Raw genomic sequence first — 27,449 nt, 5'->3', positions numbered from 1 at the left:
AACCCGATTCCGGCTGAAAAATGTGCACCTGTGCATGACTGTATAGCCCTGCAGTCATGGAAAATACATGATTTCCTTCATTTTGCCTTGTGTAGACTGCTCCTGTGTATGTGTGCTTTTAAAGCCCCAAACAGATGATCGGCTGATCAGGCTATCAAACGGACACACAGGTGGTTCAAGGGAAGCACACATGGAAAGCAATTAGAACTGACTGAAACTCTTTATTTTACACTTTTAAATCTTAAACAGAGATTGAATTAACAATTGGAAGAGAGATCTATGGAAGTATTTTTTTTAAAAAGAATTCCCACCATTATGAGCTGGACCTCATATGTGCACATGTGAATTTGCTTATATTTATATTAAGATATTCACATGTGGGCATATACGGTCCAGTGTATAATTGAGTGGGGTTTAAAAAAAAAAAAAAAAACTTCCCCTGGATGTCTCCCATCTACCCTCCATCTTAATCTGGTATAGAGGAAGGCTGTGAGTATGGCTGGGGACCATATCTTGGGACTGTGTGTGGACCTGCTGCCAGGTCCTGGGATTTTTAAAACACAGATTTTGGTGCTGCCTGGAAGCGCTTCTAGTCTTCTTTTGATTTCTTGACTTCAGTCTCCATTCTGAGCCCAAACATAGAAAATCTTTCACAGTCTTAACTGTTTTCTTTAAATGTATGCAATTTTTCTGTGGTCATTATTCTTGTTTTCTTTATCTTAAGCTTCTCCATTTTCTGTTTCTAATTACATAGCATAGGTGATGTCCATGAGCATAATTGCCTTTTTAATTGCATGAAGAATATGTTTGAAATGAAAATTGGTTGGCCTGCTTAATTTATTGATCTTAGACCAAATTTGCCCACAATCTGTAATCCTGCTCTGTTTCTTACTTTTTCATTCCAAACACCTGTGATTAACAAGAAGTGTTGTTTCAGCATGTGACCAATTTCTCCCCAGACTCCAACAATGAAACTTTCAATTTCTTCTTCCTCTGTAGTTGAATCATAGATTATGGTTATATTGAAGGATTTTCCTAAAAGTTTTGTTGACATGATTTGGTCAGATTTTTCATCACATCCTTTGACTACTTTTGCTACATCCTTCTGCACTATTAATGACATTCCCCATTACTTCTTATATTTTTATTTCCTGAATTAAAACAATATTTATTTTTCTGACTCAAAATGTCCCATTTAGATCCACTTTAGCTCATTTAGTCCAAATATTATTTATTTATTTACAATATTTCTATCCCTCCTTTCTCGAACCCGAAGGTGACTCAAGGAGGCTTACAACCAGGCAGCAATTCAATGCCTAACAATATACAATTAACAGAATTAAAAATACATTCAATAAAACATATAAAACCAATGCCTTCATTGTTAGTCTCATTGTCCATAAATTGTCATCTGAGCTGTTTCAGTGTTCACTTTCGTCTAATAGTGTGTTTGACTGTTGCATTAGATTCTGAAGCCTTGTTCAAATAGCCACGTTTTCACTTTTTTCTGGAAGGTCAAGAGGGAGGGAGCTGATCTAATATCCCTGGGGAGAATGTTTCACAACTGAAGGGCCACCAGTGAGAAGGCCCTGTCTCTCGTCCCCACCAGTTGTGCCTGTGAAGAAGGCAGGACCAAGAGCACGGCCTCCCCAGGCAATCTTAAACTCATAGATGGTTCATAGGGAGAGATACGCTCGAACAGGTAAGCTGGGCCAGAACCATTTAGAGCTTTATTGCATTCTGTTTCTTGTTTTATTTTCCAATTTCAGATGCTACTCAGTCTTCTTCTGCTTTGTGAAGCTCAATCTTTGTACATTCTAAGCCAAGGTGAAAAGAATCTAAAAGTGTAGGAAGACTTCGCTATAAGCAGGTCTCGGTTTCACCACAAGTTTCACTGAACAAGTTGTATTTTTGTGTGTGTTACCTGGAGACTCTAAAATTTTAAAGTTTTTTTAAAGTTCTGTGTGTTTTTTATTTTAAATCAAGAAAGTAATGATGAAACTGGGAGAAGGGAGAGGAATTTGAAAAAAAATGTCTTGGCTTGAGATCTCTTAACGCAGTCCAAATTTTGGCAATTGCAACAGGTTTTTTTTTTTTTACTTCAGCTATGGAGCCCAATGGCTCCCATCACATCCCAGAAAAATACTTCCAGGGTGGCTCCATATCTGAACTGGTGCAAACACCCTGCCACTGCAGCAAAATTGCCAGAAAGATGGGCCGAGCCTCCTTAAACAGGCACCCCCCTGTGTGATGAGGCGTGGAGAAGCTGTGACATAGCAGGGTGTGGGGTGACGGACCACCATGCCCTCCATGGGCACCACCAGAACACAGCAAGACAACCCGATTCCGGTGGCGCATGTGACGAGGTGGTTGAAAACATTTGAAAAAAAAAATCCAGGAAGCAAACCTTTAGTTTGCTGTATGATGAGCGCTATGCTGAATTATGGATATACTCTGCTGTAGCTTCCCACCATTTCAAAGATCCTCTGGTTGTCGCCACTGCTCTTACGAGTACATTGACATTTTATATGGAAGCAATTTTACTTCGCCACTGTATATATAATGGAACTTGAACGTCCATGGATTTTCTATCCATGTGGAGTCCTGAAACAATACCAGTAGTGACCAATTCCCCTTTATATTTGCAATTATTTCTGCATTAAATATTTCCTGAAGTTGTTCTGATGGAGAACCTTCTCTTTTGTTTTTGTTTTTGTTTTTTGTTTTTTAGAAAAAGACTTGCTTAGTTATTACTTGCACTTGGACCCCACTCTTTCTTCCAGTGGTTTCAAAGTTGTATGCAAGATTCTCCATTTCTTGCTACAACTCTGTGAAGAAGAGGCAAGAAGTAGTGAATACCTCAAGTTGAGCTTCATGGCTCTGGGAATTTGAATTAAGATCTACCACATTCTGATCCCAAAACATATTTATATTTCATAATTTGATATTTCCAAACCAAATTAATAAAATTCTGGGATATGGGTTTGGTTAAATCAGATCTCTGATTATTCATCCTTTTTAAAAAAAAATCAAGATAATAACTGTTAAAGAAATTTTAGGCTCATATAAGCACATCTCACTAAATATTGACATCTTTTGTAGTGAAATGTGAGGCATGATTCAGGATGTTTGGATGAATATAATCCACATGTGTTCTTGCTAGAGTAAATACATTGAATTGACATAAATATTAACTTAGCTTTAAAATTATTTAATAGGTCTGCTATAAGTGGGACTAGGAAATAGATTTAAGCCAGAAACATATTTTGTAAACTTGATGAGAAAGAAATTTGAAATTATCTTTTTAAAAAATTAGTTGCTTTCTTCTCTCACACACACAGAAAATACAGTTCAGTCTATCTAAAATTCTTCTGATATCATCAATATGTATAGTTTATTGTTTTTAGAAAAGGATAGAACAGTTATTGGATCTACTAGCCTCAACAAAAATTAACACAAGTTCAGCCCATTGGATAGTTTGGAAATTGTGATCGAAACCTTGTAATTCATTAATTTATTTTAATTAGGAGATTGTGGCTTCTCATTTTGAACTAGTCGTGTTTACAGATGGATAATCCCACTCTTCAAGTATTCGGAGTTAAAATAACAAAAAACAGAAGGGGAATTAAATAATATTTCTTAAGTATTTGATGGGCTAGCCTATAATAGACAGCAGATGTTTGCAACTACACAGGGTGGGACTAGATATAATGGGCTTAGGTTGAAGGATGGTATAATTCAGTTGAACATTAAGAGAAGCTTTAATCCACCCGTTAATTTACTTACTTTCTACCCTCTTTACTAACTGGGAACAGCCTCTTTATGATAAGAGCAGTTTGACAGTGAAGCCAATTATCTAGAAAGCTGGTGGGCTTTCTGTCACCAGAGGTCTTCAGGCACAAACTGAAAAGCCATCTGTTTGAAAGGCTCCATATCTTGATTTTTTTTTAAGAATAAGCAGGAGTTATACTAGTTTCCCCTCCAATTCAGAGTAATATATTTAATGCTGACTAACTGATTAAATAGAATAGAGAATCACAGTTCCACATCATTAACCATGAAAATGTTGAACTTTTATCTTCTTGCTTTCTTGTAATTTATGGGTTAAACCATACTGAAAGCAGGTGTATTATAACAAAATGTAATTTCTATTGTGAAGAAGTGGGATGAGCAGTAAGCTAAGTGTTTGCAGAGTTGAGATAGGGTGACTCATCCCAGTAACATCAGTGAACTTTGTAATATGAGGAAAAAATAAAATCTATAGCAATGCATTGATTTGATTTGCTTTGTATTTGTAGCCATTCACTTCATGGGGATTTTCTTGTTATATAAGTCTGTAAAGTAGATGAACATATAAACAGAATGAGTTCATTGTAGGCAGCTACCCAGCAGTGACTGACAATGAGATGGCAAATGTGCAGGCCATATTGATAAGGAGATGTCCCTTTTCATTCTCCTAGAAATCTAATTGACTTGTGAGAATATTGTTCATAGTACAGGCAGTTCGCGAGTTACAAACAACTTATAGTTAAGAACGGGGGTTAGACAACAGGAAGTGAGAGAAATTACCTCTAGGATGGGAAATTCACTCAAAGACTTATCAAAGAGAAAAGGCGTCACAGCTGAAGCTATATCCCCTTGTTTCGACAACAAGACACATTTGTAAAAATTCAGTTATCACAGGGACAGAAAATGAGGTGGAAGCTTCTGAACGGGTACAGATAGCAAAACAAACACCACAGTAGTATTAAACATTCCCTATGCTATCCAAAGGTGTGTGTGTGTGTGTGGAGGTACACTTAAAAATGGACCCTTTCCAACTTACAAACAAATTCAGTCTAAGAACAAACCTGTAGAATCCGTCTTGTTCGTAACTTGGGCACTGCCTGTATTTTCCTGGAATAAATGAAATAGTTTTACGGTGGCACCCCTAATATTTATTTATTTATTTATTTATTTATTTATTTACTATACTTGTATACTGCCTTTCTCAGCCTATCAGCGACTAATGGAATCCAAAGGATTGTGTTGAGAATTCTTCCTTTTCTATGTTCCACAAATGAGCACTCTATTTTTATTGGCTACTTATTAGGAGAGTTGGAATTTAAAAATGGAACTTACTTGGAGATCTGAAATTGGCTTGTTGGTATTCAAATGCATTTTTTTTTTTTTACTTAGACTCAGGTGTAGTGAATAACTTTTGTTAATTGAAATAATTAGCTGCCTGTAGGAGAACAAAGCAAAACTCAATCCAGCCAAATTCACAGGAGTATGTCAGTGCTTCCCAATTTTCCTGAACATTCATCCTTCCACATTTTGAGTTGACTTCTGCAGATTTGATTATTTGTGGGTTTGCCACCTCTTTCCCTCCTCCACCTCCGAAATCTGGGGCTGTTCCGTGTTTTAGTATTAGGCTGCAGGAGTGAGGAGGACCAGCTATTGCAGTGACTGCCATCAACCATCTCCAAAGTTCTATCAGCCTTAAGATGCCTCTTCTTCTAGTTTGCTCTTCCACTTTATCCCTTGGGGCTTTGTTCATCCTCCCTGCCTCATTTTTTGTCTTTGTCAGAAAGAAGGGAGAGGAGAGTATAGATGGCAACCACTAGCCAATTATGGCTGGCTAGTAAAGAGCCAATATGGTGTAATGATTTGAGCATTGGACTGACACTGGAGACCAAGGTTTGAATCCCCGCTCAGCCATGGAAATTGACTAGGTGAGCTTGAACAGGTTACATTCTCAGCCTCAGAGGAAGTCAAAGGCAAGCCTCCTCTGAACAAATTTTGCTAAGAAAACCCCATGATAGGGTTGCCTTAGGTTTACCAGTTAGAAACAACTTGAAGGTACACAACAACACTAAGCAACTCCTAGGTTATGGTCTGCCAGAATAGATTCAACAGCTGAATTTGAAACAACATTAAAGAACAGTCTTTCCTGGTAGTAGGTCTATCCAGATGGTTTTCCATTGTAAATATTAAATATTAATTTTAAATTATGTAGTGGTTGCTTCAGTATGTATTAATGATATACATATGTTCTTTAAAACCAGTGTTAACTGGTTTATGTGTTAAGTGTTTTTTAACTGAAAGTCTATATTTTAATAGGTTATTTGTCTCAATCTATAGGGACAGGTGAGGCGGAAGGAGGAGGAGGAGAGTAGTAGTAGTAGTGGTACAGTTCAGCGTGCTGGTCTTTATCTTTAATGCCTTGACTCTTTCAAGTCCAAATTATGTTGAGGACTATATTTTCCAATATAATCCTACTCCTTTGTCCTCTCAGTGATTAGGTTAGTAGCAATGAGTAACAGGGCATGTTCAAAAGTAGTGCCTTCCATGTAGAATGCCATTTCATAGCCTTCTTGTTTCTAGACTTGCTGTGATAGTATAATTTCTTAAACTTTCATTGCTTTCATCCTTAGGATTTATCTTATAAATGGTTACCTTTTGTGGAGTTAGAAGTTAAACATGCAAGAAATAAATATTTTTTTTTCAAATTATTAATTGTAAGACAGGTATTTGGATTTAGAAAAACATGATACTTTCCAGACTGACCCTTATTTGATCAGGTATCTTGAAAAGCATCCCTTGAAGCCTGTCTAGTAAAGAGAAAGCCTATAGTAGTTCTTGGTCATACTTTAAAAAAAAAACAACAGAAAACTAATTTCAGTAAGTGGCAAGCATGTTTTTGATCTTATAACACAGAATCAGGTCTTCTTATGAACCATTGTTTATGTTCCAATAGTATCTCCCAGTAAATTGTTGTTAATTCAACATTTATTATCTTAATTGCAACAAAGAGACCTCTTTGACCTAAGAGAAGTGTAATGGTCATCAACAGTGTAGCTGAAATGACTGTATGAGTTGTCACCAAGTGTATACATTGTGAATTCTCTTATTTAATATTTTGCCCACATTTAATCAATGATTTGATGTTTCATGTTGCTTTTTGACTCCTCTATCTTCTTAAAAGTGTTGAAATATGAGAGGTTATAGCAAATCTCAGTTCTTGTGGGTTATAGCAAATATTTGCCAATTATAAATATGAAGACAGGGCATCTGAAAGTGGGAAAAGAACAATCAACAGTTTGAGCAGCAATTATCTATTTTTAAATATAAACTAGTGAGCAGTTGACCTAGATTGTAACTGAAAAGAACTATAGGAATCTCCAATTTTTCTGTGCCTCGTTTTGCTATGACCCACATACTCCCTTCTTTACTATGCAACTGAGAGAGTCCACTAGAATATTATCCTGACCTGGTACGTATAGGCCTATCGGAATGATGGACTCAGGGGTTCACTAGCATTTGTTGTTGTGGACCTAGTGCCCTCTTGTTTGTTTACATAGTAAATGTTGACTCACAAAACCTGCATGGCTATCCCTTTTATAGAGCACTTGAACACCTTGAAGGCCCTGAGGGCTATTTTCATCTCCAGGGTGTTGATGTGGAGATGGTGCTGAATCATGAGGCTTGTAAAATGAGTGCCCACCCAAAGCATCCAAGTCCATGAGAGTCATAGCCCGTGAATGGCAAAAAAGCATGCGTTTTGGCTAGGTTGGCAGGTTGGAACTATCTGAGGTGGGATTATCAATCTCTTGAGTGCTACTGAGTCTCGCAATGGATTGAAGTGCTAGAGGAACTGTAACTGTAGAGTACGAGATTACTATCATGATAGCAAGAAATGCCAATAGTTTTGTAATCAGTTGTGCCTGCACCATTGCCATATCTGAAATCTGACTTAGAGGCCTTGAATGTTGAGCTTGGCCTGGTGGAAGAAGATTTTGGCAAGTCTGGAGTGTAAGATTTCTCCCTGAAGAGGAGAGACTGGGGTTAGATAGGATTTCTTGATATTTACCTGGAAGTCCAGATTGACAAGAAGTTTCAAGATTGTGGCCATGGTCAGGTAATCATCCAGGCATGGGAAATTGCGATGGCCAGAATTGAATCCAGTATTCTAGGTGAGGTCTGACCAAAGCAGAATATTATTTAAGTACAATCAGAAATCTAGATCGTATCACACACTATACACACACACCACACTTGCTCTTAGAGAAACTATGTTGAACCATATAAAAGCAAATATGAACCATATAAAAGTAAATCTTGAAATATACTGTTAAAGAACATTGCAGAAGGAATTTAGACCAGCAAATCAAGTAAAACACATTATGTATTCTTTAAATGCAAAATTAAGACAACAGAATTCCACAGTTATGTCACTAAATTAGAGGAGAAAAGACACCAGCATGGTTTATCTACAAACATCATGAGAGACCTGAATGTTTTCTAAAATGTACAGTCACAAATTGATTACAAAATCCCTATGAGGATCTTGTAACAAGAGTATCATAACTATAGAGGTGTGACTCATTGCAGGAAATGTTTGTTCAGTAATCTGTTCTGGTATTTACAGGACTAGGAGGATAAAATGTCATTCATTTGTACAGAATTTAAAGGGAGAATACAGAAGAAATAAACCAAGCAAAGTGGAAAGTAGAAGCAAACAAATGATGCCACTTGGAAGATTGTGGCTGTGGGTCCACAAAAGGATTACAACTTTTCTTCTGAAAGGCTTTCGTTAAATAGGTGTAATATTTTAGTTACACTGAAGTTAGCCTATCAAATGTGCCCCAAGTAACCAAGCAAATATACCACAATGCATACCCCCCTTTTCCCCTTCCGTGTGTACTTCTTATTAATGCTAATACAGATTAATGACTTTTTAAAAATAAAACTTCTGGTCATCTCTGATCTAACACAACTCTATCATAAGGTTATCAAAGCAGGGTTTCTCCAGGAGAAGTTGATTGTTACCTTCCTCTGCAACTGAAAGGATGTAATTTACTCAGGGGTTTCCACGGCTGAGTAGGGATTTGAACATGGCTTCCTAAGAGTCACATTCCAACACTTAAATCACTGCAACTTGCTAGTTTTCCTATCTTTTGCTGATAACTGCTGTCTAGCCAGCTTTGATTTATAGTTAGTCATCTCTTCATATTCACAGATTCTGTATCCACAGATTTAGCCATGTACTTCCCAAAAGCAAACTTTGATGTGGTCATTTTATTTAAGAGGCACAATTCTCCTAGGGCACTGCATATATGGGACTTGAGTATCCATGGGTCTTCATATCCATTGTGGTTTTTGTAATTAAACCTCAGCAGATATCAAGGGTTTACTGTATTGGGGAGACCTCAAAGACCATTTTTCAACAGCTCTGCTTGGGTCCTATAAAGACTGGTTGTAGATTTTTTGTATGCATATGGCCTCACTCTTTCCTATTGTCTCCCACTTTATCAAGCATTATCATCCCATATCATGAAACAGTGAGTCCTGTTGTTTCATGATAGGTGTAAAGTACAATAAAGACTGAGACAGTTCGATCATTTTCACTCCTTGGAGTGCTGGTTTACTCTAACACTCATTTATTTGTCTTTTCCCACTCTGTGGTGTCTATAGAACCGTCTATCAGCACAGCATTTCAAACTAGTTGATTCTCTTCTTATCTGCTTTTTTTCCACTGTCTTAAGAAATCCATCTGAGTTATACAATATATATAAACAGATGAACGTAGCATTGAACGAAATATGCAGAATAATCACAAGATGTCTTAAACCTACACCTGTTGATAAACTGCGATGGGAAGTTGCTGCTAAATGTGAGAGAAATACGGTTGAACACTGTGAAAGCCAACATGGCTACCAGCCTCCCAGCAGACTCAAATCAAGGAAAAGCTTTATGAGAACTACCACTCTTCTTGGCGTCCCCCTAGCAACATCAAGGGTATCCCTCTGGGCAGCTATACCACGAAATCCCAACTGGATGACCCCCCGCGAGGGTCTTCCTCCAGGGACAACCTGGCAAAATGGCACTGCCTAAAAGAATCCCAAATCTTGTGTGAATGGAGCAGAACAGACAACTCCACATCTGTATGTTTTTCCACTGTGTACAGAGGAGGAATTGTTAGAGACTACAGACAATGCCGTTGTTGTTGCCCGTTTTTGGTAAAAAGATATTTAGCTGCCTGCGTACCTTCTGTTTTTATCAATTTTATACAGTTTGTATTAATTTATGAAATGATTTTGATACGAAATAATAATAATAATGTAGACGCTAAGGGCAGGCTTAGGTGCCAAAATTATAGATTTTGATACGAAGTGAAGGTGCCAGTGCTCCTTGGAGGGGCAGCTGCTCCTGACTGCCACCAATATTTTCCTGTTCAGGCATTTAAAAGGGTCAAAAGAAGCACCATAGTGTAGTGATGCCGGGGGGGGGGGGAGTCGGTGCATATGTATTGTGATCTTGCCAATGTTTTAGTGTGACATTTCCCTACAGGTTGATTGTGCAGATCAAGGTAGCCAATGCTCTAAGTTTGCAGAGGTAGTGAATTAAGAAGTCAAGACAGAGGAGTCATGTCAGGATGTAGTATAATCCAGGATTAAGCAAAGGGCTGTTGTTTTACAGATTTCAGGGTGCAACTATAGGGGAGGTAGAAGCAAGAAGTGAACTTTGAGATATGCTAGAGACTTTGTTTCTAGCATATAGTTTCTCTTTAGCAGGAACTGCTAAGAACCCACTCAAAGCTCAGGTGTAGTACATTGGAAACTTTTAAAAGTCTCTCATGTGAGTTCTTCCATGAAGAGTCCTTTGCTCTAACCTATTTGTGTGACCATGAGCGTTCTGGTCTTCTTCTTTAGACATTAATGTTCTTGTCAATTGTTCTACGTCCTGAGGAAGGTGACCTAGGTCCATCTCTGCCAAAGGTTCACACTTTTCCTGGACTATAGCCTCAGGCTGTTCTTGGGGTCATTTGATCCAGATGATTCTGTTTCCTCTTTCCAATATAATTTTTATTAATATAAGAGTTCACCATAACAACCAAACAACAGCACATGACATATTACAAACCATACACACACCCCCGAAACCTATACAGTATCCCACACAAGATAGCTCCACTTCCCCACACCCATGTACCCTTCACCATGATTTCCGTCACTAATGTGCGGTGAAGCTAGCCAACTTCCATTTTTCCAAAAAGTCCTCATTACTTTTGTTCCTTATATTATTGGTTAATTTGGCCATTAACATATACTCCCACATTCTTTTCCTCCAAACTTTTTTATTTAACATTTTTCCTGTTTCCTCTTCAAAGTAAGATCATCCAGTGAAGGTATGATATGCATATCATTGACCTCATCTACACTGCCATATAATGCAGTTTCAGAATGTAGTTTAACTGCATTAAACTGCATTCTGAAACTGCATTATATGGCAGTGTAGGTGGAGCCCAATCATTTCATGTCAGCCAATATTGTTAAATGTGAAAGTAACTATTGTAAATCTTAGGGCAATGCTTACCTCATTTGTATTAGCTAGATCTGAAACTATTAAAGAATTATCTTTTCTTGGGACCTTCAGTAACTTCTAGGAGTGTGTTACAAATATCTCTACTTATTCCTCTGTGTGCATGGTTTATATTTTTATAACATAACTTAAACTGATAATATTTGTGCATGTTGTTTTAGTAAAGATACAAAATAATTAATGGCAGTTTATGTAAAGGCTTATATGTTTTTCGTTAATTTATAGTTATAAATAACATTATTATTTTTCCCTGATAGTGTATTCTTGATATGACGTTTGGAGCTGGAGGCCACAGCAAGGCACTTCTGCAAAAAGAAATGGATATTAAATTATATGCACTTGACAGAGATCCCACTGCTTATGAACTAGCTCAGCGGCTTTCTGACTCTTACCCGTGAGTACAGTTCTTATTAGTGCCGACAACTTGGGATTATCAGTGTATGCTGGGATATACAGGTTCATTTGTATATGTATATGTGGGGTTCCCCCTAAATATCCAGAAAATTAGGAATGCCGGGGGTGGGGGTGGGGGTAGTGATCCTCTTCTTTCCTGTCCAGTTCACCTAAAAAAAAATACATTCTCTTAAAACAGGTTGAAAACCACCTTTTTAAGATTTGTTGTTGTTAACTGCTGTGAAGTCAACTTCAACTTATGTGACGGTATGATTGAGAGACCTTCAGAAACCTATTGTCAACAATCCAACTCGGGTCTTGCAGACTGAGGGCACCTGTGACTTTGTTGACTGAATATATCCATTTGGAATGCGGGCTCCTTTTGTCTTACTGCCTTCTACTTTTCCAAGCATAATTGTTTTTTTCAAGTGAGTCATATCTTCTCATGATACGTTTAAAGCAGGTGTGGGCAAACTTCGGCCTACCAGTTGTTAGGAATTGTGGGAGTTACAGTCCAAAACACCTGGAGGGCCAAAGTTTGCCCGCATAACTGTCTCATAGAATCATAGAATCAAAGAGTTGGAAGAGACCTCATGGGCCATCCAGTCCAACCCCCTGCCAAGAAGCAGGAATATTGCATTCAAATCACCCCTGACAGATGGCCATCCAGCCTCTGTTTAAAAGCTTCCAAAGAAGGAGCCTCCACCACACTCCGGGGCAGAGAGTTCCACTGCTGAACAGCTCTCACAGTCAGGAAGTTCTTCCTCATGTTCAGATGGAATCTCCTTTCTTGTAGTTTGAAGCCATTGCTCCTTGTCCTAATCTCCATGGAAGCAGTAAACAAGCTTGCTCCCTCCTCCCTGTGGCTTCCTCTCATATATTTATACATGGCTATCATATCTCCTCTTATCCTTCTCTTCTTCAGGCTAAACATGCCCAGCTCCTCATAGGGCTTGTTCTCCAGACCCTTGATCATTTTAGTCACCCTCCTCTGGACACATTCCAGCTTGTCAATATCTCTCTTCAATTGTGGTTCCCAGAATTGGACACAATATTCCAGTTGTGGTCTAACCAAGGCGGAATAGAGGGGTAGCATTACTTCCCTAGATCTAGACACTATGCTTCTATTGATGCAGGCCAAAATCCCATTGGCTTTTTTTGCCGTCACATCACATTGTTGGCTCATGTTTAACTTGTTGTCCACAAGGACTCCAAGATCTTTTTCACACGTACTGCTCTCGAGCTAGGCATTGTCCCCCATTCAGTATCTTTGCATTTCATTTTTTCTGCCTAAGTGGAGTATCTTGCATTTGTCACTGTTGAACTTCATTTTGTTAGTTTTGGCCCATCTCTCTAATCTGTCAAGATTGTTTTGAATTCTGCTCCTGTCCTCTGGAGTATTGGCTATTCCTCCCAATTTGGTGTCGTCTGCAGACTTGATGATCATGCCTTCTAGCCCTTCATCTTAGTCGTTAATAAAGATGTTGAACAGGACCGGGCCCAGGACAGAACCCTGCGGCACTCCACTTGTCACTTCTTTCCAAGATGAAGAGGAAGTATTGGTGAGCACCCTCTGGGTTCGTCCATTTAACCAATTACTGATCCACCTCACCGTAGTTTTGCCTAGCCCACATTGGACTAGTTTGTTTAACAGAAGGTCATGGGGGACCTTGTCGAAGGCCTTACTGAAATCCAGGTACGCTACATCCACGGCATTCCCTGCATATACCCAGCTTGTAACTCTATCGGAAAAAAAGATCAGATTAGTCTGGCATGACTCGTTTTTGATAAATCCATGTTGACTATTAGCGATGACCGCATTTGTTTCTAAGTGTTTGCAGACCACTTCCTTAACAATCTTTTCCAGAATCTTGCCTGGTATCGATGTGAGGCTGACCAGACGGTAATTGTTTGGGTCATCCTTTTTTCCCATGAAGATTGGGACCACATTGGCCCCCCTCCAGTCTGCTGGAACTTCTCCTGTTCTCCAAGAACTCTCAAAGATGATTGCCAATGGTTCCGAAATGACTTACGCTAGTTCCTTCAATACTCTTGGGTGTAGTTGATCTGGCCCTGGGGACTTGAACTCATTTAGAGAAGCCAGGTATTCCTGGATGACTTGTTTCCCAATTTGGGGTTGGATGTCCTCTAATCCCTCATCCACTCCATCTTGCTGAGGTTGAAGATGACTTTCTTTTTGTGAGAAGACCGAGGCAAAGAAGGCATTAAGTAGTTCTGCCTTTTCCTTACCCCCTGTCAGCATTGCCCCATCTTCTCCTCGAAGAGGCCCTATCGCCTCCTTGTTTTTCCTTTTTCTACTGACAGTGTCATCCTGCTTCTAGGGAGAGTTCACACTTGATTTGCTGTAGGACCCATGTATTGTTATATTTATTCTTAATTTTTAAATGACATTTTATAGATTATTTTAATTATCTTTATAATAGCACTAGCTATATTGTAAACCTCTTAATGATGGCTTTTTATCATTAACAGATGGGTGGGTGGAATGATGCATAAATATTTAAATGAGTGAATAATATGTTTCTTTAACTAAAACAAAATTTGAGTATAAACAGTATATGCTAGGGCACACTTTTGACCAAACACTAAACATAAAAAATTACCTGCCAAAGAAAATGCATCCTCTCATAGCAGAGATGTTCATGGAAAAGCCAGCGTCCCAAGATATAACCTGAAACCAGTTCACTAATAACACATTTTCTAAGCTCCAGGCCTGCTGGTCTAGTATTACAGTACTCCTCCACAATTGTGTGTTAATTTTTGCATGTTTGATTATGTATTTATTATTATGTTCTCTTTAGGAATCTCTATGCTCAACCTTTGGCATAAGAAAGAACACTTCTCTGGGAATCTCTAGTCCTCTAGGCTAATTCTGTGGTAGACTTTGGAATTACCCTGGAGGACCTAGACATTTCTAGAGGGGAGTTCACTCAAGTTAACAAAAATTGTTTCGTAATTCATTTTCCCCCACTTTTGCACCCCACACCCTAACAAAAGTGTAAAGACTTTTGTATACTGAATTAAATATCTTACTATCATTGCTTACCTGCTTGGACAACTTCTGACTCATCCATATCTTGTGTTCAATACTTGCTTTTGCTGTTTGTATCTTTTCTCACTGTTTGGAACTGGCAGTCAAACATTATAACATTTCATAATCAAATTATATATTGATCTTTTAGGTAGATATAACATGGCAAGGGTGTGTTTGTGTGTAAAATTTCCATAGGCCAAAAGCTCACTTCATTTTTGAATACCTTTAGCTGTTTTCTTCTTTCTAGCTGTGAAAAGTCTTTACTGAAAATGCAGAACAGTTTTAATAAGAAAAAGAAATGGGTCAGGCACTATTAAGTATTCAGTGTGTGGGAAGGAATCCTTTGACGTGCATTCCGGGGAAGCCTATAAGTTAGAAATTGCTGCAGAGATTCCAGAACAAAATAAAATTCTGTCAGTAGCAATATATATTACAGTAAAACCTTTTACACCCACTGAAAGCAAAAGGTTACCAAGATGCCTGAAATCTAGCACCTCTTGAGTATCACTGCAAACTAGAAAGGAGGAGAAACCTACGCAAAGCCTACACAGTGGAGTCACGCTGTTATAATATACTGAGCTGTAAAGGAAACCATACCTCAGGTGTAGGAAGAATGAAATTAATCTTTAATATATATGTATTGACTGTCGAAAGTTTTATGGCTTTTTGTTTTGTTTTGAGGTGAAACTCGGTTTATTGTAACAGGATAGACTCATTTTGTTTGTTTGTGTAAAATTTCGAATGCATATCCTGTGTGTGTAGTTGTAATGATGTATGCATGTTTACTACATTAGCTTCAACAGCCTTTTAGTTTTCAGAGAGTTTAGAACAGCTGATTATGGACGGATGAGATATCTTTGCCACATTGCCATTGTGTCATGAACGTGCACCCTAGCCATTCCAAACATAATCTACCTTTGAGTAGCTGCCCAAATAACCACAGAGAGTTTTGCATATTTGAATAGGATCTCCTGCTATGAGAAACTTTTTATTTTATGTGATTATAACATATTCACTACACAACATCAATTCAGGAAAATCAAGTTTTGGATGGAAATTTGACATACGTCCCATGAAACAGCACATACTTTAAATCAGGCATGGGCAAACTTTGGCCTTTCTTATGTTTTAGACTTAACCCTCAGAAATCCCAGCCAGCTTACCAGCTGTTAGGACTTTTGGGAGTTAGTGTTCAAAACATCTGAAGGACTGAAGTTTGCTCTTGCCTCATTTAAATTGTATGTTCCCTGCCCCTAGATAGGCAGCCCCCAAGTTACAAACAAGGTATTGGGGCAGAGGTATTGAGGCGAGTGCTGTTGGAGTTCCCCTATCCTGGATCATGGCTGGTGTCATTCCCCTTCACCATTGTGGGGGTCCATCAGCAGCCATTACCACGGCTTTCTTAAGCATCACCTCGAGGCTCCTCTTACAGGGAGGTCTTTTATGCCATGAAATCCACAGTGTATATTCCATCTGATTGGTATCAAGGGGAAGTTTGTTGCCCCCTGCCTCCTGTTGGCCTTGGGCACCACTCAAGGCGTTCCCAGTATGAGGGCTCGCCTGATTCTCACCATTTGGGTCTCACTCTCAGGACTCTGCTTATTCCTGCCCAAGGAGCACTGGCTATCACTATGCCTCCTACTCTCCCTATTGGGTTCATGAGTCTTCTTGCCATATGCCCTTGCACATGCCTTTAATTTGCTGTCTCCAGTAGATGTTCCCATTTTTTTCTGACCAGCAACCGGCACCGGTGTCAACACTGCTGCTATTGTTGCCCTTCTCTTTACAGTTTTTTTAAAGGCCAGTGTCTGCCTCCAGCCTCCAGACAACCTGTACCGCATAGACCTCTCGAGGGCGGGATGGCTAGGGATACATCCCAAGCCAATTCCATAGTAGTGGATGTCTCTCAGTTTCTGTCCTCACAGAAGACTCAGGCTACATTGGAAAGAGAAGGGAATAAGTTGGAGACTATGAGGCATAAGGACTATTCCCAGCAGGTTTTTTTTTTGCAAGGTTAGCCCACTTTGGCACATATGGGGACATACCAGACTTTTCTCAGGGATAAAGTTACCCTGTACTTCAACCATCTGTCAGCAGCAGAGCTTCCAAGAAGGAGAAACTGATTCTTGTAGACCTACAAAATGACCTGGCAAAGCCCATGGGTGCCTCAGTGGGAAAATTGTTCATGGAAGCAGTATTCCTCCACCATCATGCTTGGCTACACACATTGGAGTTTTCCCCATCAGCACAAGGGGTTATCAAGGACCTCATCATGCATGAGTTGGGGCTGTTCAACCGAGACACAGACTTATAGCTAAGAGCATGCTCCTAAAATGTGACAGACTACACACAGGTTTGTATTCCTGCCCTTGTCCGCTCCTCCTGGACTTCTGTGGGTTTAGTCATTACATTAACCCACACAACCTCAAAATTGTGACATAGCTTATCATTCTGCTTTGCCATGCGATTGTGTCAGCAAGGGATGGAATGTCATCTTGCCCCCCGACACCTCTAGAGTAGCTGGGCATCAAGCATGGATCTGAAACATCAGAGGCATCAAAACTACAGGAGACCCTGTGGAGGGTTCAGATCTTTTCTCCCCAGAGAACTTGCATAACTTCTTGGTGCTCATCCTGCCGTTGCTTAAGTAGGAGGCCTAATTTGCACTGGGTCATCTGGAAGATGCTTAATTTAATATTTCTATCAGGTCTCAGCAATAACGGTAGCTCCTTTATATTGATATTAGTTGTCCCCTGCCCTGCGTTGCTGTGGCCCATTCTGGTGATCTGGAAAATAAAGTAATGAGAAAGTGTTTGTTTTGTAATTTCTTTATGCTTTGGAGTAAACAGCATTTGTTGTTTCTTTGTCAGTGTTGATGTAGAGATTGTCTGGTTTGCTTACTCTGGAACATTTGAAAGGGAACATTTAGGGGTCCCTTTCAAATCTATGATAGCTCGACCTGTCATTGAACATCGAGAAAATGAAAGTGTTCTTCCAGCAGGCACCAGCTAATCCCTCTCCAATGCCAGAAATACAGCTTAATGGTGTAACATTAGAAAATGTTGACCATTTCCACTACCTTGGCAGCCACCTCTCCACAAAAGTCAACATTGACACTGAAATACAACACCGCCTGAGCTCTGCGAGTGCAAGCATTTTTCAGAATGAAGTACAGGGTGTTTGAGGACCGGGACATCCATAGGCATACCAAGGTGCTTGTTTATAAAGCTATTGTCTTCCCAACCCTGCTATACACCTGCGAGCCGTGGAGTATCTACAGACGTCACATGCAACTCCTAGAATGATTCCATCAGCGTTGCCTCCGAAAAGTCCTGCAAATCTCTTGGGAAGACAAACGGACAAATGTCAGAGTGCTGGAAGAAGCAAAGACCACCAGCATTGAAGTGATGGTCCTCCGCCATCAATTCCACTGGACCAGCCATGTTGTACAGATGCCCAACCACCGTCTCCCAAAGCTCTACTCCGAACTCAAGAATGGAAAACAGAATGTTGGTTGGCAGGAAAAGAGATTTAAAGATGGGCTCAAAGCCAACCTTAAAAACTCTGGCATAGACACTGAGAACTGGAAACCTCTGGCTCTTGAGTGCTCCAGCTGGAGGTCAGCTGTGACCAGCAGTGCTGTTGAATTTGAAGAGGCACGAATGGAGGGCGAAAGAGAGAAACGTGTCAAGAGGAAGGTGCGTCAAGCCAACCCTGACTGGGACCACCAATCAATGCTCTCACTACCGGAGAACATGCAGATCAAGAATAGGGCTCCATAGTCACCTATGGACCCACTACTAGTATACCAATCTTGGAAGACAATCCTACTCGGACAATGAGGGATTGCCTAAGTAAGTAAGTATGATACTGTATCTGCCATATACATATATATCTCTCTGTGTAAATCATAAATATCTATATCTATGGCTGGATGGCTCTTTGTCAGGAGGGCTTTGATTATGTTTTCTTGCCCTGGTGAAGGGAGTTGTATTGGATGGCCTTAAGGCAGCATTTCCCATGTGGTGGTCAGAACCCTTGGGGGGATCGCGAAGGGGTATCAGAAGGGTTACCAGAGACCACCAGAAAACACAATATTTTCTGTTGGTCATGAGGGTTCTGTGGGAAGTTTGGCCCAATTCCATCGGTGGTGAGGTTCAGAATGCTCTTTGATTTTAGGTGAACTATAAATCCCAGTAACCATAACTCCCAAATGTCAAGGTCTATTTCCCTCAAACTCCATCTGTATTCATATTTTGGCATATGGAGTATTTGTGCAAAGTTTGGTCCAGATCCTTCATTGTTTGAGTCCACCGTGCTCTCTGAATGTGGGTGAACTACAACTCCCAAACTCAAGGTCAATGCCCACCAAACCCTTCTAATGTTTTCTGTTGGTCATGGGTGTCCTTTGTGCCAAGTTTGGTTCAATTCCATTGTTGGTGGAGTTCAGAATGCTCTTTGATTGTAGATTAACTATAAATCCCAACAATTACAACTCTCAAATGACAAAATGACACTCCTTGGGTTAGTAGGTGTCTTGTGGCCAAATTTGGTGGCAATTAGTCCAGTGGTCTTTGAGTTATGATGTCACTCAAAACAAATGGAGCTTTTTTATATACAGTGTTCCCTCGCCACTTCTTGGTTAGCTAACAGCGAACTCGCTGTTTTGCAGCTTTTCAAAACAATTTATCTAAAATACAAGTAGCATACAAGTAAAGGAAGAGAGGGAGAGAGGAGTGGGTGGAGCTATACTGTACATATACAGTATAGCGTCCCTACATTGCGGTTTATCGCCCCATCTGACAGCTATTTCCTTTAGGACAGAGTGGGCGGGGCTACCACCAGGAGTTTCTTAAAGTTTTAGAGAATTCCGAGCTGTCTTGCAACTGCGCACAAGACCATATGTGCGACTTTCACAGATGACCACTCGAAAAAATATGGTTACAGGCAAGCAATCCAAACTTATTCAGATAGGCTTAGAAGGTGTTTAAGATCTAGTCTGTAGTTTTTAACTTGAATATGTTTTAATAGTTTTTTTCCTGGGTTTTTTTAGTATATATATATATATATATTTAAAGTATATTTATATATTTTAAATTGTATACTGATGCTTTTATGTCAATCCACTGTGAGTCCCCTTTGAGGAGATAAAGCAGAGTATTAATAAATATCATAAATAATAATAAGTATAACTCCGGTCAAATACTTTTATTGTGCTTTTCCTGCATGGCATGGAGTTGAACTGGATGGTCCATGTGGTCTCTTCCAAGTCTGTTATTCTGTGATTTTATACTTCCCTCCAGTCTGTTCTAGATTTGTTTTTCATTCCATTTCATTCATGACATTGAATGAACCCATTTCTGACATTTGTATTGTCCTCATCTTGTGAGTCATTAGGCCTCCAGCTGCATTGGATTTAATAATTGGCTAGTTACTCTCTACCAGAGCAGGCAACTGAAGTGGAGTTCATTTTTATCCCCCTGGTAGGGTATATCATGCGATTTTAGGCTGAAAAACAGCTTCTGAAATTTATAATTTTCAGAATGTTTTGCCTGATTTTCAGCCAAAAAGGAAGCTTTACATATATACTGCTCCAGGTAATTAAAAAAATTGGAAAACGGGTAGTATTTTACCTTCTCTGATGTAGACTGGAATATACCAAGATAACAATTTCTGGAAGGCAAGTAATATTAGCCTATGCAGTAAGAACAAGAAAAAGTATCATGGCTCCTTAAGTTTAACCCGGTTTTTTTGTACAAAGATGATACTCCCTTTGCAGCTCATTTTAATGTTTAGTTTAAAAACAAAGAAATCAAAATTTTGTGCTTACAGTATTACAATTCCTACTCTAATACTCTTTGTATAGTGTATGTGTGTGTATATGGATTACCTTGAAAGTATGAATAGGTAATTCTAATTTCTCTTAGCTATTATAAATGATATTTGTGTTGCAGTGTGATCTTGACACCTGTAAATCAGAAATGACAGGAATGGCTCTGATTATTCAAAAGATGGATTGAAATTTGTCCAGTGGAAGTTAACTGGAGGTAACTTAAATTTGGAAACTACCGAATGTAATAAAAGCTCCAATGGGTTGAACTCTTTGTAGAGAAATCACCCAAGTACTGGCTTGTGTTTAAGCAAACTTCTAGTCATGCATGTGAACAGGCAGTAGAGTTGCCTACAGTTTTAGTATGATAAAAAAACCTTGAGAATCATATACCTAGAAATCTTCATGAAAATATGATTTACTTTCAAATTACATTCCCCTACTATTGATTACATATAACTTTATCTCATTGACTTGCTCAGTAAGAACTGAAACCTCGGGAGCTCAAGTGTTGTAACCGGAGGTCACTTGTTACCAATAGTTCTATGGATCTGAAAAGGCACAAATACAGGGCAAAGGGGGAAAATGTACCAAGAGGAAAGCTCATCAAGCAAATCCTTGTCGTGACCAGCTTCTCTCTGGAAATGTATGTCTTCATTGTGAAATATCATATGGATCCAGAATAGGTCTTCACAGTCATTTATGGACCCACCCCCAATACCCTTCCTTTGGAAGACAATCATATTCAGCCATGAGTCATCACCTATAATAATGAGGAGGTATAGATAGGGCCAAGCCTTAGGTTTCTCAGATTATACCTGGTCAAGAAAAGGGAACCTCCTTCTGCAGGAGGGTTTGTCCTAGTTTTCAAAGAGGTATGTGGTCCATATTCCTTGCTTACATGGGCAAAGGTAACATGGGACCATAAATATGAGCACATTTTACTATAACTAAGTAGTAACTAAAACTTAGAAAATGCATCTCAACATTTTAGAAAGTGTGGCTTCCAACATAGTAACAGGCAAACATTCAATGACTATATAAACAAAAAACAATAAACATTTTAAACAAAAGACAATACTAAACATTGTACAATAAGTTCTTTAAAAAGCAGTTGCATTAAATAATTATCATTAAAACCAATAAAAAACCAGCTGAGGTAAAGTGTCATATCAGTACCATTTTGCCTTCTCTCCGGCATCTCCTATTAATGCAGCCTAGAATGGCGTTGGCCTTTTCAGCTGCAGTATCACACTGTTGGCTCATGTTCAGCTCATGGTTGACTAAGACTTTTTTCATACAATCCTAGAGTTGGAAGGGACCTCTGAAGGCCATCTAGTCCAATCTCCTTCATTTTGCCTTCATGAGGGAAAGCACAAACAAAGCCTGGTGATGATGATAATAATAATAATAAGAGTTGGAGGGGCCCTCTAAAGACTATTTCGTCCAACGACCTTCTGCCTTTATGCAGCAAAAGCACAATCAAAACACCCCCAACAGATGGTCACCCAGCCTCAATAATAATAATAATAATCATCATCATCATCATCATCAGCCATCATAAGGACCTCAAAATCGAACTGCAAAGGCTCTGGCATAAACCAGTACAGGTCGACCCAGTGGTCATCAGCACATTGGGTGCTGTGCCAAAAGATCTCAGCCGGCATTTGGAAACCATAAGCATTGAGAAAATCACGATCTGTCAACTACAATAGGCCACCTTACTTGGATATGCATGCCATTCGAAAATACATCACACAGTCCTAGACGCTTGGGAAGTGTTTGACTTGTGATTTTGTGATACGAAATCAAGCATATAGATCTCGTTTGCTGTGACATACTGTGTTTTTGTGTCAGTAAAATATTAATTATAAGAAGAAGAAGAGTTGGAAGAGACCCCTTGGGCCATCTAGTCCGATTCCCTTCGGCCGTAATGCACCAAAAGCACAATCAAAGCACCCCTGACATAGGGTCACCCAGCCTTAACAACAACAAAGTTTTCACTGGAAGTCAGGCAGGCAGGCAAACTGCTGCCAGTGGAGGTCCTCCTCTGCTGTGCCTGCTGCATTCTCTGCTCGCTGTGTATGCCAGCACAGGCCAGTGTGAGGAAGGAGGCCGGAGGCAGCCTCACCTGAAGCAGCGGGGCAGGCATGCTCGCCAGCCACTTCATTCAGTCGGAAGCAGTGTTGACAGAAGTGAGGCTGAGTGAAGCTGCCTGCACTGGCCTCCGTAGGCCTCCACAGTCAGCTTCACTCACCAGAAGTGGCAGCGGCAGCAGGCACACTTACCAGCTGCTTCACTCAGCCGGAGGCAGGCAGCTTCACTTGGCCTCGCTTCTGTCGATGCTGCCTCAGGCTGAGTGAAGCGGCTAGCAAGCGCTGCCACCATTTCTGGCGAGTGAAGCTGGCTATAGAAGCCTGTGGAGACCAGCACAGGCAGCTTCACTCAGCCTCACTTGTGGCGATGCTGCCTCCGCTTAGTGAAGCAACTGGTGAGTGCGGCCAATGCCACTCACTGCTTGCAGCAAGGCTGCCTCCAGCCTCCTTCCTCATGCTGCACCGCTCCTGGAGGCCGAAGATGGAGGCCAGAGGCAGCCTTGCAGGCGCGCTCACCACTCACTTCCCTCAGCCAGAGATGGCCTCGACAGAAGGCTAAAGACTGAAGTACTGGGCTCGACTTGGGGCTCCGGTGCTGCAGCAGCTGCTTGTCCTCCCTTTCCTCTTTTTCTGTGGCCAGCTGGACTTGACTCAAATATAAGCCGAGGTATGCTTTTTCTGCTGAAAAAAGGGGCTGAAAAACTTGGCTTATATTCGAGTATATACAGTAATCAGGACTGTCCCATCTAAGTGAAGGCAGTTAGTGAATATTATGCTGGGAGTAATGCGGCAAAAAAAGCCAATGGGATTTTGGCCTGCATCAATAGGAGCATAGAGTCTAGATCTAAGGAAGTAATGCTACCCCTCTATTCTGCTTTGGTTAGACCACATCTGGAATATTGTGTCCAATTCTGGGCACCACAATTCAAGAGAGATATTGACAAGCTGGAATGTGTCCAGAGGAGGGCGACTAAAATGATCAAGGGTCTGGAGAACAAGCCCTATGAGGAGCGGCTTAGGGAACTGGGCATGTTTAGCCTGAAGAAGAGAAGGCTGAGAGGAGATATGATAGCCATGTATAAATATGTGAGAGGAAGCCACAGGGAGGAGGGAGCAAGCTTGTTTTCTGCTTCCTTGGAGACTAGGACGCGGAACAATGGCTTCAAACTACAAGAGAGGAGATTCCATCTGAACATGAGGAAGAACTTCCTGACTGTGAGAGCCGTTCAGCAGTGGAACTCTCTGCCCCGGAGTGTGGTGGAGGCTCCTTCTTTGGAAGCTTTTAAACAGAGGCTGGATGGCCATTTGTCAGGGGTGATTTGAATGCAATATTCCTGCTTCTTGGCAGGGGGTTGGACTGGATGGCCCAAGAGGTCTCTTCCAACTCTTTGATTCTATGATTCTATGATGTGTTTTGTTATATTACAGTATTCTCAGTCTGCAAGCAGAAGCATATCCTAGTAGTGGTTGCTTTCTCTCTGTCATTCTTACCTAAAATATTTATGTATTTGTTTTTTCTGTGTGTATATTAGAAGAGTGATGCATTCCATCTGAATTTTTAAGGTTCATCTTAAAAAGCGGACTGGAATCTACAAAAGCTGTTTAGTCTCAAAAGTTCTCTTTCCTTTATTGCATACAGTTTGTGTTTTCTGTGCCATTTTCTTACAAAATGAATTGTATTTTTCCAACTCTTTTTAACAACAGAAAAGCTGACAGATACTAATAAGACTTTTTTTTTTAGTTTTCCTTTTTCCTATAAATGACCAACTAACTGCCAGGTTTTTTGAGATCTGACGCACTTCTTTAGTTCTAAGATTAAATCATATGAACATTTTAAGCTTGAAGGATAATTCAGATAGTATCTTGGGGTGAAACGTATGAGACATTCAGCGCTAAAACAAATATTCTCAAGGTTTCTGACGTCTTTTTACCCCATAATCAACTTAGCAACTACAGCAGGTGGCTTCAAGGTAGAAGTTAGTTAACGATTAATAAGGCTTTTGCACATCTTTTGCGTCACTTTTTATTTCCAATTCATTTGCTAGCAAGTCACCCAAGGGCTTCAAATCGATTGGGAAAATAACCAAAGGGATCCTGCAGTGCAGTTGATATTGGTGATTAGAAAAGCAGAGAGACTTGGGCCAACAAATAAGAATGGTTTATTATGTATCTATCTATAGTATAGAATGGTTGGGTTTTCTTTTTAAAGAGTACTATGGAGATTCCAAAATGTGAAATACAGCTATTGAACATTTCACTGTTACAAATTCCATGTGGAAAAATGTTGTCACTCACGCTTTTCAAATTTGAGTTTTTGCTCCATTGTGTTACCATAGTAGCACTTTTTTGCCAGTATGGTTCTGTTTAATGCAAGCATATCTTTAAATACTAATAGCATCATGCAGTCTGTTCTGAGCTCTTCTTACAGATTGTGAAAGGAATGGTAAAAGCCCAATAACACTTTTTAAAAAGAAAGCTTTAAAATAAAACTTATTTTAAAATACAGAACATACTTCTGTGAAACTTCCATATAGAAAGTTAGATTTTTGGTATACTTCCTGAGCAAGGAAGTTCAGACTACTCTATGTCACCATTAATTTAAAAAAATATGCATGCTGTTTAAGGATGAGCTCCATAAATAGTTGATGAGATGCATGGTGGCTAATGAATATACTAAATAAATTAAGCAATGCACATTTGTATTTACATTTTGCAGATTGCTTTACTTAAAAAAATGCTATGAAGTATCGATTAAACATAGCTGAGTTTAAGATAGATAGATAGATAGATATCAGTGTGTCCTATGTTAAATGCCATTTAAGTTGTTTTGCCTTTAAACATGTTCTATAAATTTTGGATTTACAAACAAGTGTTTATACCCAACATTCCCCACTTCTTTTCTTCCTCCCTTTCACTCATGTACATTGTCCCTCTCTCTTTTCTTTCTTTCTTCACTTGCTTTCCCTCAAATACCGTCCCCTCACTTTTTTCTTTTGTTTCACTTAATTCCTTCGGCTTACCTTTTTTCTTTGTTCCATCTCTTTTTTCATCCCTTCTCCCTCTTCATTTCTCTTCCCCTTTTCTTTCTTTATTCCCTTCCCTTCCCTCATATTTTTTCTCCTTTCCTTTTTCTCCCTTCATATGACCTTTTTTTGGGAAATCAGTCTCCCTGCCTGAGCACGGTAGGTACACATACACTATATAAAATACAAATATTAATTAAATTGTTTACTTCCTTTTGGGGTGGATGGCCTTACTGTGTTGTACATCTCGTGTTGTGGTCATTTTGTCGATATACCACCCTCCTGTGATTTCATCTGTGTTCTACATACATACATACATACCTAGAAGCAAGTAGCTAATCCTTTCTATTTATATACAGGCAGTCCCCAAGTTATGAACAACATAGGATAGAGATAGATAGATAGATAGATAGATAGATAGAGAGAGAGATAGAGAGATAGATAGAGAGAAGCTTTGGATAGCATAGGGAAAGTTTAACACCCCTATAGTGTTTGTTTTGCTGTCTGTGCCCCCATTCAGAAGGTTTCCTCACTTTCTGACCCTGTAATAATTGGATTTTGAAAAAAAAATGTGTTGTTGTGGAAACAAGAATTGGTGATATAGCTTCAATCAAGACACCTTTTCCCCATTATAACGCTTTCAGGATTGAATTTATTTTCCTAGGGATAGATTTCTTTTAGTTCCTGTTGCCTCATACCTGTTCTTAACTATGATTTGTTTGTAAGTTGGATGTTTGTAACTCGGGGTCCTCTTCTACTGCAATTTTTCTTTACTTTTTGGGTCCCTTGCTCCCAAAGGGGGTGGATTTCGCAATTATTTTAGGTTTGGTGAAGATGGATATGTGTGCCAAATTTGGTCCAGCTCCATCACATCATATAGAAACCTTTGTAATACAAACAAATCAATCAATGAACTACAAAACATTCATACAGAAGGAATAGGAAATAGAGACAAGTGGACTTTATATTATGTATCTCATTTCAGAATAAGGGAAGGCCAAAGATCCCATTTTGTGAATGGTCATGGATATTTGCAAATTCACAGTGAGCCAAAGCTGTCCTGGAAATTATAGACTTTTGGGCCGAAATCCAAAACAGATCACATTGTTACCCCGAAAAGGCTTTGTATCTGTGGTGAAGTGTACATTTTTAACTTGCAGTTATGTATAATTCTAGATAGATGTTTTAAAGGGTAAGTATTTAAAGTTGCATAACTAAGGGGGATGGTGGCCAGCTCAGCTCATGTTGAGCTGGGTTACCATGGAAATGGTCAGAGCCAACTGCCACTTGGCAGGGCAGCCATTTTAAAACAGTCAGTCTGTAGTCAGCGAACTACAGGAGAGGTTGGTTCTAGTGTGTGTTGAGAACCAGTCGGTTAGTCTACAGTCTGTGAACTGTAGGAAAGGCTGATTCTATAGCAGTGAGAATCAGGAAAGTTTTAGCTTTTAGCCTGAGTAGTTTAAATAAGTCACATTGACTTACTTATATTAATAGTTATTGTATGAGAAAAAGGGTGAGAGAAACCCAGTGAGGATCTCTATTGCAACAGAAACATCACAAAGAAACAATAAGCTTGTATCTAAAGTAATCTATTAAGGAAAGAAAAATATGTTTGAAACTTGTTTAGTGGAAGGAAGAGTCCATTCCAGAGTTGTTTAAGGAATGTTATAAATGTAACCTTTGAAGAT

General features: G+C 39.6%; 1 protein-coding gene across 1 annotated transcript in view; it reads left to right on the top strand.

Moving 5' to 3' along the window:
- METTL15 (methyltransferase 15, mitochondrial 12S rRNA N4-cytidine) overlaps nt 1-27,449 on the top strand; it is a 103,265-nt gene that overhangs the window by 33,285 nt on the left and 42,531 nt on the right. The window contains exon 3 of the mRNA XM_060766106.2: nt 11,622-11,758. Within this exon, the coding sequence (XP_060622089.2) occupies nt 11,622-11,758 (137 nt within the window). The remainder of the gene's footprint in view (nt 1-11,621; nt 11,759-27,449) is intronic.

Source organism: Anolis sagrei, chromosome 1 (genome assembly GCF_037176765.1).
Source record: "Anolis sagrei isolate rAnoSag1 chromosome 1, rAnoSag1.mat, whole genome shotgun sequence".
Classification (NCBI taxonomy): Eukaryota; Metazoa; Chordata; class Lepidosauria; order Squamata; family Dactyloidae; genus Anolis; species Anolis sagrei.
Note: the sequence above shows the minus strand (reverse complement) of the source record. Positions and strands in the feature narration are given on the sequence as shown.